General features: G+C 44.6%; 1 protein-coding gene across 1 annotated transcript in view; it reads right to left on the bottom strand.

Annotated features, from left to right (window-relative positions):
* Positions 1 to 12,827, bottom strand: part of LOC121478881 (inhibitor of carbonic anhydrase-like) — a 37,858-nt gene that overhangs the window by 10,086 nt on the left and 14,945 nt on the right. The window contains 6 exon segments of the mRNA XM_041734305.1: positions 2,664 to 2,819; positions 5,791 to 5,832; positions 6,981 to 7,071; positions 9,550 to 9,692; positions 10,601 to 10,772; positions 12,338 to 12,516. Of these exon segments, the coding sequence (XP_041590239.1) occupies positions 2,664 to 2,819; positions 5,791 to 5,832; positions 6,981 to 7,071; positions 9,550 to 9,692; positions 10,601 to 10,772; positions 12,338 to 12,516 (783 nt within the window).

Raw genomic sequence — 12,827 nt, 5'->3', positions numbered from 1 at the left:
AAGCCCTGGCTGGACCCCAGGGCACTGTGGTGAGGACATCACATAGGCCCCATGCTCCTGGAACTCAAGTCCATGAGCCAACAGTCATAACTCAAGGAGCCACACCAGTGAATCTGTACCCCCACCCCCTACTCCAGCTTGCAATGGGAAAGACGAATATGGTTCTCTAGAGCTACAGGTATAGGAATCTGGTACAGCCCTGGAAATCAGAGAGAGGCCTCAAGTCGAGAGATAAAGAATGAATAGCAATTACTTAAGTGAAGGGTGAAGGGACAAGAGTTTTCCAGACAGGGAGGAGCATCTGTAATGGCCTAGGGGAGGCATTGGTGTGGGGGGCAAAGGCACAGAAAGGTTAGTAAGAGTTTATTGGGCTAGGCCACCCAATGCAAGAGTGAGTTGGGAGGACGCAAGGTCCAGACCTGCTTTTGCTCCTTTGTGTAAGTTTTGTTCTTTATCCTTAGAGAAATGGGGAACTTCTGAAGGGCTACAGCAATGCTGGACCAAGGGTAGTGTGCAGGGTATTTCCAGAACTGCACTTTGTAAAGATTGGTCTACCAGTGGGAATGGAATGGAATGGAATGGAATGGAATGGAATGGAATGGAATGGAATGGAATGGGATGGGATGGGATGGGATGGGATGGGATGGGATGGGATGGGATGGGATGGGATGGAATGGGATGGGATGGAATGGAATCCAGGGCAGATGTGGGGTGCAGGCAGCAGGTTACTGTAATAGTCCAGGGGAGATGAGGGCAGTTTGAACTAGAATAGCACACATGGGGAGGGAGACAGTGGAGGGACTCATCACTGCTAATTGATTGGTGCATGGAGGATGACAGCTTGGTTTCTAGCTGGGGCTAATGGATGGACCATAGGGTCCTCCACCAAGCTAGGCAGCTCTGGAGCAGGCTCAGAAGAAATTATGCATTCTATTTAGAGCTTAATTGCTTTTGAGATATCCAACTAGATAGCATTAATAGGCAGTTCAATATACACAGGTGTGAAGGTAAAGCAGGGATCTGTGCTAGGGATAAAGACACAATAGTTATCAACATATAGATATAATAGTAATAATAGCAAACATTTATCTAGTGCTGGCTATATGCCTAGTTTTGTATATATAATATTATTTGTTTAGATGGCAAATGAGGCTGTAGTCATAGATGTGAGTGCCTGTGGAGGAAAAGGTTGCTTTAAGGAAGTGAAACATGTATTAACCAGACTGGGAAAGGGGACTTTGAAGGGGCAGGAGAAAAATCAATCCAGTGTGTTTTCACAAAAGCCAGAAGATAGTGTTTTGGGGTGATCTGAAGAAAGAGAAGCCATGGAGGAATGGACTGGAGCATGACCTTCCAATTCATCAACATGGAGGTTACCGGTAGCCTTGACCAGAGTCCTTCTATGGAAGGACACAGAGAAGCCAGAGGACAGGAGTGGAGGGGTGAGTGGGAGAGGAGTGGCTCAGACCACACTGTTAAGAAGCCTGGCAGGAAAGGAGGAGGAAAAACAAGTCAGAAGCTGGAGGAGACTGCTGAGCAAGGGAGGACTTTTAAAGATAGGAAACACTGGATGTGCTTAATGTTGAAAGAAATTATTGGCTACACTAGAGAGAGAAGTAGTAACCCAAGGTATGAGGCTCTTGGGAGGGGACCAGGGGATGGGCCCACACCCAAAGTACAGGTGGAGGGAGGCTGAGTACAGCCATAAGGAGGCCCGCAGCTTTGGCCAGGGGATGGTGACGGGGAAACTTTCTGACCATTTCAGTTGTCTCTTGCTGCTGAGATGAATCATCTGCTGAGAAAGGATGGTAGAAGGGAGTGGGTTGGAAATGTGTGGACAGTGAGGACATTAGGATGATTATTGGGAAGTGTGGGGGTGTGGAGTGGCGACACAGTGAGGGTATGACTCTGAGAGGCCCACTGAGGCCAGCAACTGGGGCATTTCCAGCGGAGTGAACCACTCTGCCCCATGACTTCTCCAGCCATGTTTAGCTGCAAAGGTACAGAGAGTGAAGAGAGCAGGTAATGGGGTTCATGCAGAGGTGAGATTTGTCAGATGCCTAGGGAAAGCAGGGGACCAGGAGCCTTTTAGGTATTGACAAGAGTGCTGCTAAAATGATCAGTATGAAAAAAAAAAATATATATATATATATATATATATAAAATAAAATAAAATAAAATAAAATAAAATAAAATAAAATAAAATGATCAGTATGAGAATCTAAGGGAGATAAGGATGCAAGTGAAAAGGCACCCAAGGACTTGCTGGTACATGATTTTCAGTCCTCACAAAGCAGCCAGTCTGGTTTCTATGGGAAAACAAAACACACACACACACACACACACACACACACACACACACACACCACTCTTGCTCTACAACTGACTTGTTCCCGGAGCCAGTTGTAACACGTAAAGGCTAGGGTATTTCCCTGATATCTGCCCTCTAGGCCAAGCCACTCTCAGAAGGAAGGAGGTTAGGTGAAAGGGGAACATCTGCTCAAAGAGAGATACAGCTCACCTGTAATAGCTGCCCAACTCTTGACCCCACTACCCGCTTATGCCATCCTTTGGCTTCCTGTGCCATTTGAACTGATTCCTGTCCTACACAGGCATAGGCGCAAGGAAGGGGCTGGCCACATCGCCTCCCAGAACACACTTACCAAATTTACAGGACCCAGTTTTGTTGTATATTAAACCCATGGGGATGATCCAGCCTGCAGAAGTACCAACTGAAGGGTGGCAGGACTTCTTGCCTTGCAGAGAGTACCAAGTGAGGGAGGGATCTGATTTCTTAATCACTGCCACGACGTAATGACCTTGCAAGAGAGATAGCAAAATGCAAGCTGAGTAGCTCCAGGACCCTCTGAAAATGTATTCTAGGGCTGCTATAGTTAGTGCCTGCCTGCCATTCTCCCAGGGGAGGGGGAAGCTTGAGTCCCTCCCAATAACTATCATTATTAGGTATGGGGCCAAACAGTCTGACACTACTGCTCTCCAGGCATGTCTACATACATATATCCAAAAATATTTACACACATACTTCATACTTTTTCATTGGAATCCTGTTATACATTCTTTACTGCAAGATGCTTTGTAATCCCTCTACTGGTGGGCATTTATGTTGTGACCCACTTTGCCATATTACAAATAATCTACATAAATCCTTGTACATATAAGTGTGCTTCTGTTGAAATCCAAAAGAAAGAGCTTTAATAACTTCTTTTTTAAGGTTAAGTCTGGGCACTTGGGTGGCTCTGCCTTTGGCTCAGGTTGTGATCCCGGGTCCTTGGGAGAGGGAGTCTACTCTGCCTCTGCCTAGGTCTCTGCCTCTCTCTGTGTGTATATCTCACAAAATAAATAAATAAAATCTTAAAAACTAAAATTAAGTCTGATTTTCTAGATTTATGATAACATCATTTTCTAATAGTGGCGATTGACTCTTTTTTCTCCAATATTAAAGATATTTTTCTAATCTTTTAAATCATACTGCATTCATTTCCAAAGTGATACCAAGTGTCTTTGTTGGGAGTGGGCCTTTCTTCTCTTATTCTTGATTCTAATGGGAACACCACTGATACTTCATATATTCTTATCCCAATACTCTACAACTGAATTGTGCTTATTGAGTGAGGCCTAAACAGCAAAGCTGAATTTATAAGAAGATTAGAATCCTAAATCTTCAGAATTAGAAGATAACGTGGTCCTCCACCACCACTCCGAACCCCTCTCCCTACTACACTCTCTTCCTTGCCATTGTGGTTCAGGTTTCTACATATTCAAGCCTGGAAAAATTGGAAGTCTGCATTGCAGGTGGAAGACCTGCCTTGCCAGTTACTTCCTGAATAACCTCAGACAAGCCACTTATATCTAGGATCCTCAATTTCTCCTCAGTAAAATGGTGACAATGATACCCATCGGGAAGGGGGGTTATTTGGGGGATCAGATGTGCTAATATGGGCACACTGTACAGCATTAGGATAGTATGGGGGGAGGTTACATTGCCGGGTTTCAGCGGTGCTGCTAGTGGCACAAACCGCACCAGAGCCCCTCTCTCAGTGCAGCAGATTCTCCTGAGGCCACAGCAAACCCTTGCTTGCCAAACTGTGCTCTGTTACACCATTCCAGCAGCCAAATACATTAATAGTGCCTTTCTGGATGTGTAACTATTCCTGCACAAATGGCATTATTAACATCGTGTGTGTGTGTGTGTGTGTGGGGTTGATCCCTCTCTGTCTCTACTCAAATCTAAACTTCTCCATCACAGCCAGTCACCCTAAACTGTCTTCTAAGCATCTTTGCTGACCTGCATTTGCCTATTACTGCAGTTCCTGGAAATTTCAACCATTCTTGAAGCAGATTTCTTTCTGACTTCATGTATTCTATAATCGATAGAGGGCATGGCTTATGAAATACCAGCCCTTAGTGTTGGGGATAAGACACAAGTCACTGAAGACTGTTAGCCATAAAAGCAGAAGAGGAGAGAGACAGCATATCATAGGACTTGACTCCTGTTGCACATGGAGGGGAGCTGCTGCAGGGGAGCAGCTTTGCACTCTAGAGGCCTTGGTGGAGTGTGGGGCTGCAGGGCGTCTGTGACCCTGTGCTCAGCAGGGAACAGAGATGTTGCTGGTGCTGTGGTGGTCCAAACCCACCCACCTCTCCCAGTCCACCTGTCTCATAAGAAACTCCAAACCCAAGGATGCACTTGTTTTCATCTCAGGGTCCTCTACCACAGTTGTTTTTCAGCCTCCATGTGCATCAGAATCAGCTGGAAGGCTTGTTAAAACAGAGCAGTGGCCCCATCCTTGGAGTTTCTGACTCAGTAGATTTGGGACGGAGCTTATATCCAGGATATAAGAATTTGCATTTCTCACAAGTTCTCAAGTGATGCTGATGCAGCCAGTCCAAGCACCACACTAGATTGAGAATCACTGCTCTGTTTTCCAAAATGGTGCATGGAGCCTGCTTCTCCGCTCCGCCTGTGTCTCTGCCTCTCTCTCTCTCTGTGACTATCATAAATAAATAAAAATTAAAAAAAAAAAAAAAAGTACTTCGGGGACAGATACAGACCATTCCTGCTATGTAGAGATACAAATGGGAGAACTTGTCACCTAGTCTATTCTAAGGACAAGACCAATTCCTCTGTCAAAATCAGCTGGCTAAGAGCTAAAGGGTTGAGTTCATTTTCCTCCTCCTCTTCATTAGAGCATCTATGACTCTCCTCTCATGAAGCCTCCACTTGGCCCAGAAGTGCTAGGGATGGGCTCCTGCCTCCTGGTACAGAGAAGGCAGGCAGCATGTGACAAGGATAGGGTGGTGTGGGAAGGGCAAGGGGCTTCCAGTCACACTACCTCTTATCAAGCCTGGGTGCAGCCACTCCCCAGCTGTGTGGCCCTGGGACTCACTTTCCCCATCTACACAACACAGGATGATGATGCCCATATCCTAGAAGACTGCTGAGGAGAGTAGACAGGAATAGTGCAAGCAGGGGTCCTTTGTTGACTGTAAAGTATCCCACAAACAGTAATTATTGCCACAGCTTGTGACAGAGTTGCTCCTTAACAATAACCTGTAGTGGTAGTGGCTCATTCTCCCGGTTTCTTTCTTTCTTTCTCTTTCTTTCTTTCTTTCTTTCTTTCTTTCTTTCTTTCTTTCTTTCTTTCTTTCTTTCTTTCTTTCTCTTATTTTTACAACTCTAGTAACTTTGGTTCATTTTAAGACTTTCCTCACCCTCTCCCCAACCATGGCCTGTACCTCTGAGCCCCAATGTTACTGATTCTGACTCACCTTGTGCAGGTGTATTTACACATGTAGACTCATCCTTGGGCACTAAAAGGAAAAACAGTCATGGTTCATGGCATTAAACTGTCATATTGCTCAACCCAAAGTCTTGAGCTTCTTAATCTCAAGAGTGAGGAGTAAAATAAGAAACATTAGCTAAGCAGTTTATCACTGGTTGTCAACAAGCCAGGATTCTGCAGCTATTAAACCCTTCTCATCCCTGTCCTTTGCCATATGAACATCAGGTTCCACCCCAGAATCTCCCCACCCCTCAGGGAGTTAGAGAAAGAAAATGAGATGTCCTTCAAAGAGGATCAGAGACCACTGAAGATCTTGACCCAGATCCTTTTGCATTGGCTAAGTAACTCAAGTCATCCTGACATCTTTCTTCCCTCTGGACTGGGTAGGCAATCATTATATTCTTGTTATGTTGGAGGGGCAAAAGCCAGTCCATGGAGTCAGAAAAACCTGGATACAATCTTCATTCTACCATTGACACATCATGTAACTTCTCTAAGCTGTAGTTTTTTTTATCAGTAAAACGGAGCTATCATTATTTACCTCAGAGGTTTTTTTTTTTTGAAGGATAGTGTATGGTTTCCTTCTCACTGCCTAGCAGATGAGGTGCCTAATAAGTTAAATTGGTGAAATCCTCTTTTCCCCAGATTTTTTTTTTTTTTTTGTGAAAGGATCTCCACTGAAGAACATGACCTTCCCCAACCCTTAACCTTCCAGTGCAGCTAGGGTGAGTTAATTTTGGACTAGTGAATTTGGCAAAAGTATCAAGCGAGGCACATGTGGCTTAGCCCCTACTTTCTTTATTGAAAAGAGTGGGGAGGGGATGGTTTAGATCTTTTCAATGAAGCTCTATGACAATACATGTTCTCCTCTGCCTTCAGCCTGGGGTAAGCCAACAGACCTATTCTCCTGAACTAGTGGGTAACTCTAACTCAGTGGCAATTTGGAGAGCCCTGCAGCCAGTTCTGTACCATGCCCTCTAATATCACCCTTTAAGTAATAAAAATTTCTTTTGATCTCTTTCTGTCTAACTCTGGGGAAGGAGGATACTATCTGCTAGCCTTTCCAGTTCACCAGTAGTTGATTATTATCTCAACAATGAACTAGATCATTTCCCCTTCTTTCTACATCCATAGCCCAGAGAAAATAAAACACTGAGAGGCACCCCTTCCACTTACTGTAGTTCTCTGCCAGGACAGGCACTAGACGGCACTGGCCTGCTGTGTAGATGAAGCCTCCATCCAAAGTCATGGCATCAGCCTCTCCTTTCTGAAGTTAAGAAATAAGTCAGTAGCACAACCCTGAGACTGTTTCCTGTCTCACTGACCCTCAGAGGTTTCTATTTCATTGGCTTTATGTCACATGTCCTTTGGATTAATCAAATCATGGATCACCAAAAACTTCTGCCACTTAAGCACAGGGTTTAGAAAACTGGACATGTTGGGGCACCTGGGTGGCTCAGTGATTAAGCACCTGCCTTTGGCTCAGGTTGTGATCCTGGAGTCTTGGGATTGAGTTCCACATCAGGTTCCTATGAGGAGCCTGCTTCTCCCTCTGCCTCTCTCTGTGTGTCTCTCATTAATAAATCAAGTCTTAAAAAAAAAAAAACTGGATGTGTTGACCCATGAACAAGTGCCCAACCCAGATCATGCTCCTTGGCAACTCTGACCTCTCATTAGACCAATGTTGAGTATTGGACATGGCCTCACCACATTTTCTTTATGACCACTGTCACTCAGCAATCTATATGGCCAGACTCAGGGATTGAATTTACTGTTTCTTTTTTACAAGATTTTAAAAATTTATTTATTTGTTTGTTTATTTATATATTTATTTATGTGAGAGAGACTGCAAATAGGGAGGAGCTGAGGGGGAGGGAGGGAGAAAGCATCTCAAGCAGACTCTCAAGCTGTGCTTGGGCTCAACACAATGGCTCAATCTCACCACCCTTAGATCCTGACCTCAGCCAAAACCAAGAGCTGGATGCTCAACCAACTGAGCCATTTACTACGTTTCTATGCAACTTGTTTTCTTCTGAATGGTGGAGTTCAATTCTGTTCCCACAATCCCATTAGCACTATATTCAGAGCCCTGGCACAAAAAAAGACTTTCAATAAACAATTTCTCTAATTCAATAATTCATTAATAATTAACCTATTATTTCAATCAATGAAATTTTCCAGCAACAGAGCAATAAATGTATACTTACAGTGACAGATAAGATCTCTGAAATAAAAACACAGATACATACTCTCTCTTGGCTTTTGACCTATGAACTGTCCTTCCAGAAACCTATCTTAAAACAGTAGCAACTATACAAACAAAAAGTTACCAAGCCTTTACTATGTGCCTGCCAGGCCACTTCTAAACACTTTACAGTGGTTACCTCATGTATTCCCCACAGAATCCAATAAGGTAGGTCCTATAGTTCTTCCTCTTTTATACATTAGGGAAGTAAAGAAGAGGGAAGTTAAATAATTTCTCCAATAGATGGTCACTAAAACTAAAACTTTAGTTAATTTTAATTAACTTTAATTTAGTTAACTTTAACTTAGTTTAATTACTTAGCTTCTGCTTATAACCACTATATCACATAGCCTCCTGGATCTGATATATATATTCCAAAGGACATATACCTAAAAACTATTCTATACACATTTTTTTCATCCATAAGATGGGCTCATAAGCTCATTGTGAGGATTCAAGGAATTAATGCAAGTTAGGAGTTCATAAACATGCTTGGCATGTAGTAAGTAATTTCCAAAATATTAGCTATTATTACTATTAAAGATAAACCCAGAATGTTGAGGTTATAGAACAAAAATATTCATCTTTATATTGTCTACAATAGTAAAGGATTTGGGAATAATTCAAATGTAGACATTTAGAAATCAGTGAAATAAATTAAGGCAGAAATACTTGGTGGAATATTGTGCAGCCATTGAAAAGATTTTAAATGAATATTTCATTACTTAAAAAAGTGAACCTACTGTACTGACTTTAAATACTAATAACAAATAACATTTATCAGGTGTTTACTATATGCTAGGCAATATCCTGAGCACTCAAATTCATTTAATCCTTAACATTGACAAATTTAAGAGACTATATAAATTGCAAGATCTTATGGTATGGGTTAGTCCCAGGAAAGTTTATCAAAATAAAGGTCTTCTTAAAGAAGAATGTGTGTCTCCTGAGTTTGTCAATTTTTTAGTCTCTTATTTATAAATTTATTTTTTCTAGTCACAAAAATATTATCTGCCCATAGAGAAATGGAAAGTTAATAACAATACAACTTCATAACTCAGAAATTATGTGGCAATAATTTCTGAGTTATAAAGTTGCGAATGATTTTATTTATCTTTAATTTCTCTTCCAACATATATTTTTATCACCAGAAAAAAATTATGCTTACAATTCAAGAACTGAAAAGGTTGATTTGCTTTCACAATCCATAGGGGCCCTGACCACCCCCTGGGATGTCACCCTACTTCCCACAGCTCCTAGGCAGGACAAAACTCAGAGCTCCCAGGACTCCAGAGCTGAGCACCTGAGGAGTCTGTGCCTTGGGCCAGCCTGAGCTGCAGGGGCACATTGAGTAGAGTTGGGTTGGGCTTTGGAGGGTGGGGGCAGCATACAACAGGTGCATCTTAGCCTCATGGCCACCAGGAAGACATATGAGAAGAGGACAGAGAGGCCACATGTCTGGGTGTCCAAGCCCAGCTGTGGAGATGGGGCCCTCCTTACTGCGATGGCAGCGATGCAGTCCTCAGTGGTCTCCTCTATAGTGCACTCTAAGGCACCTCCACTTAGGACACTCCACTCATCACACTTGACCCTCTCATGGTGACCCACTGCACACCACAGCACCCTCGGGGAGTCTTCCACACCTAGGACAGATGGAGAAAAATCAGGGATCCAAAAGAAGTCCCAATATGAGTCTGGGAGCTTAGTGCCACTGGCTACAGAATGGCTACCCACTGGGGCCCTCAATCGCAGCAGCAGAGTGGCCACATCTCATGCCCATATCACCATTCATTCCTACCTATCATCCTCCAGGAAAAATGAAGAACTCAGTACTCAGAAAGAGCAGTGTAGGCAGAGCAGTTCCCCACCTTCCTTACCTCACCTCCTTGGGTATATCCTCCTGAGGGAAGGCCTTTCTGAGCACCTGCCCACATTAGGACCTTTCAGAGTTTTCTCTGACAGGAATGGGTTCTCCCACCCAGTAGCATTCCCCAGGTGATAGTCATGTGCTCTCTTTTGGGTGGGCCTAATGGCTCTCCCCTTACCCAATGTCTGCGTACCACAGGATGCCCACAGCTAACACAGTGGCTTTTGTAGATGCTCAGTAACTATTGGTTGACTAAATGAAAACAAAAGTAAGGAAAGAAGAAGGAAGTAATGAACCACAGGGATCCAGAGGAAGGCAAGAGCTGGATTAACACCCTCCGAAATTCTAATTCCACTCCTAATAGTGGCAGAGGCCACATTCCCACTTAGGTTGTCAATGTGCTAGTTTCCCTGTCATATAGACCTAACACTGGGTGGGGCAATCCTGGTTAATACACAGGAGCAAGAACCATCATTACTTCAAGTTGACTGTAATCTGAAGATCTTCAAAACCCTTTTGTAATCTCATAATTCAGGTCTTTCCCCCAGCTCAGCAGAAAATCCCCCCACTAACCCAGTGCATTTGGTAGCTCCACGGGCCAGTGAAGGTTGCATGAGGTGAGGCTTGCGGGCACTGGGAAAGCCTCTCTGGCTTTCCTGCTCTGCTGTCCTCATAGGCCCTTACCTATCTTTAGACGCTGAATGGCAGAAAAATATTCGTATCCCACGTATAGCTTGGCGTCCATCTTGGGAGGGACTCTTAAAAACCCATCGGTAGCATCTGTAAAGAGCAAGTCCTTCCCATGAGGAGAGGCAAAGAGCTGGAATTCTGTTGACTTGCCTTTTCCAAAATGTTCCTGTTCAAAGGATAAAAGAAACAGGGAAGGAGGGAAGCTGGTATAGCAAGGGAAAGGGAAAACAAATCCAAAACCAGACAAGGACAACTGGAAGGGAGAAAATATGAGCACCTGAGAGTGAAGACAAAGCACCCAGGGATGCCTGGGTGGCTCAGTGGTTAAGCATTTGCCTTTGGCTCAGGTCATGATCCCAGAATCCTGAGATCAAGTCCTGCATGAGGCTCCCTATAGGGAGCCTGCTTCTCCCTCTGCCTGTCTCTGCCTCTCTCTCTATGTCTATCATGAATAAATAAATAAAATCTTAAAAAAAAAAAAAAGACAAAGCACCCAGCCCACCAAAGTCCCTGTAGTTCCCGGAGTTCTCATGCCTCTCTCCAGGGAATGCTTTATCTAAATCCCAGCCAGTCTACTGGGTGGAGCTTCAGGGAAACTGCTAGAGGCTGTTCCCCAAGATCCACACCAAGAGGTATGGGTTGCTATATGCCAGGCAGTTGCCTTTCTCCAATATTCCCATGGGGCAGGCAGCAAAGGCTGTCTCATTGCTGGCCATCCCACTGTCCCCAGTATCTCTGGTGGTCTTCATCCCGGAACTGCTGATGGTCCAGTGCCTGCCACTGAGCCTGGAGGTCAGGAGTCCTGGGTTTTTCTCTGACCTCAAGCCTACCTGGGAATTTTCTGCCTCCAAAAAATGGAAGGGCCCTTTCTTTGCCTACAACTCCCACTAACAGGCCCAAAGCCATTTCTGACTATAGCACCTACCTCCCAAGCTCTTTCCAATGTCTGTCTGCTTTTTGCTTTTGCAATGGCAAAATGTGAAATGTCACCTGCTGCCCTCTTTGGCAAACTGCCCCCTCCTACCTAGAGGTATGCACAGCTTCCTTCCCAGGGCTCAAGAATCCCACTACATTTGCCCTGCAAACCAGTTCCTCTGTCCTCTACAAAGTACACAATCCATGCCCCCAAGGTTGTACCATTTCATCTGATGATAATTTGTATGTGTACTCATCATGTCCCTCACACTTGTCGGGGAGCAACTCAAGGGAAAGTCATTGTCCACTTCATCTCTGAATCTTCAATGCTAAGCAGAGAGCACCAACAGAGAGGGGCTGGGAAATGAATGAGGATTGGCTAGGAGAGGCTGCTACCAACACCAGACGGAGAGAACACTCATGGCCAGGGAACCTGCCACTGAGGGAAGTCAGGAGGACAGGAACACATGCCAGCAAGGTAATAAGGGAAAACTCCATGGAGGAGGGGTATCTCCCCTACATCCTGAGGACCCCTCTAGAACTGAAAAGGAAAAACAAAGCAATGAGGCACTTCTACGGAGTCTGGTCCATGGAGTCGATGATGCCAGGTAAGGGGTTCATGGCCTCTGTTGTCTATAACATTTACAGACTGAGTGGCTTTTCAGCAAAGCAAATGATGAGTGGCATGGTTCCTGTCCTATGCCCAAAAGAACTTTCAGAGTGGCTACAATGGAATGTAAGAGAATGCCCCAAATCCAAACAGGGACACCCGCCCCCCACTGTTAAGCAGGAGGTGAGGATGGAGGGTGGGAATACCTGGGCCTGGTTGAGAAGCTCCCAGATCAAGTCTTCCTTGCCCCCTATGTTTCGAGCCACAACAGCATGAGAAGGGAAGAGGGCCAGGTGGCACTCCCTGTATTTGTCCACAGACTTCCGGCTGTTGTCCAGGCAGAGCAAATCATAGTGGTCACTGTCAGTCATGTTTGCCAGGTTCTCTGGAGGAGGAAACCCCAAATGAGCCAACTGCAGACAGAGCCATGAGCTGTGGTCCCTGCTCTTCCCTGAATTGCAAACTATTTGACCTTGTTGTAATAACTTTCTAGGCCCAAGATGGAGTGGCTGCTGGCCAGATGCCACATAAGCAAGCCAAAATTTAGATAGTTTTTGTGTCCCTGTCAGTCAGCCAGTCCCCAAACACAAGGCCCACTCTGGGCCCTCTCATCCCATACAAGGTTGACTGTGTGGTCCCAGCCAATCAGAAGCAAGGAACCTCCAAAAGGAACCACCAACCCATACCTTGATCTTG

Source organism: Vulpes lagopus, chromosome 19 (assembly GCF_018345385.1).
Source record: "Vulpes lagopus strain Blue_001 chromosome 19, ASM1834538v1, whole genome shotgun sequence".
Classification (NCBI taxonomy): domain Eukaryota; kingdom Metazoa; phylum Chordata; class Mammalia; order Carnivora; family Canidae; genus Vulpes; species Vulpes lagopus.
The sequence above is the reverse complement of the archived record's forward strand: the minus strand, read 5'-3'. Positions and strand labels throughout refer to the sequence as shown.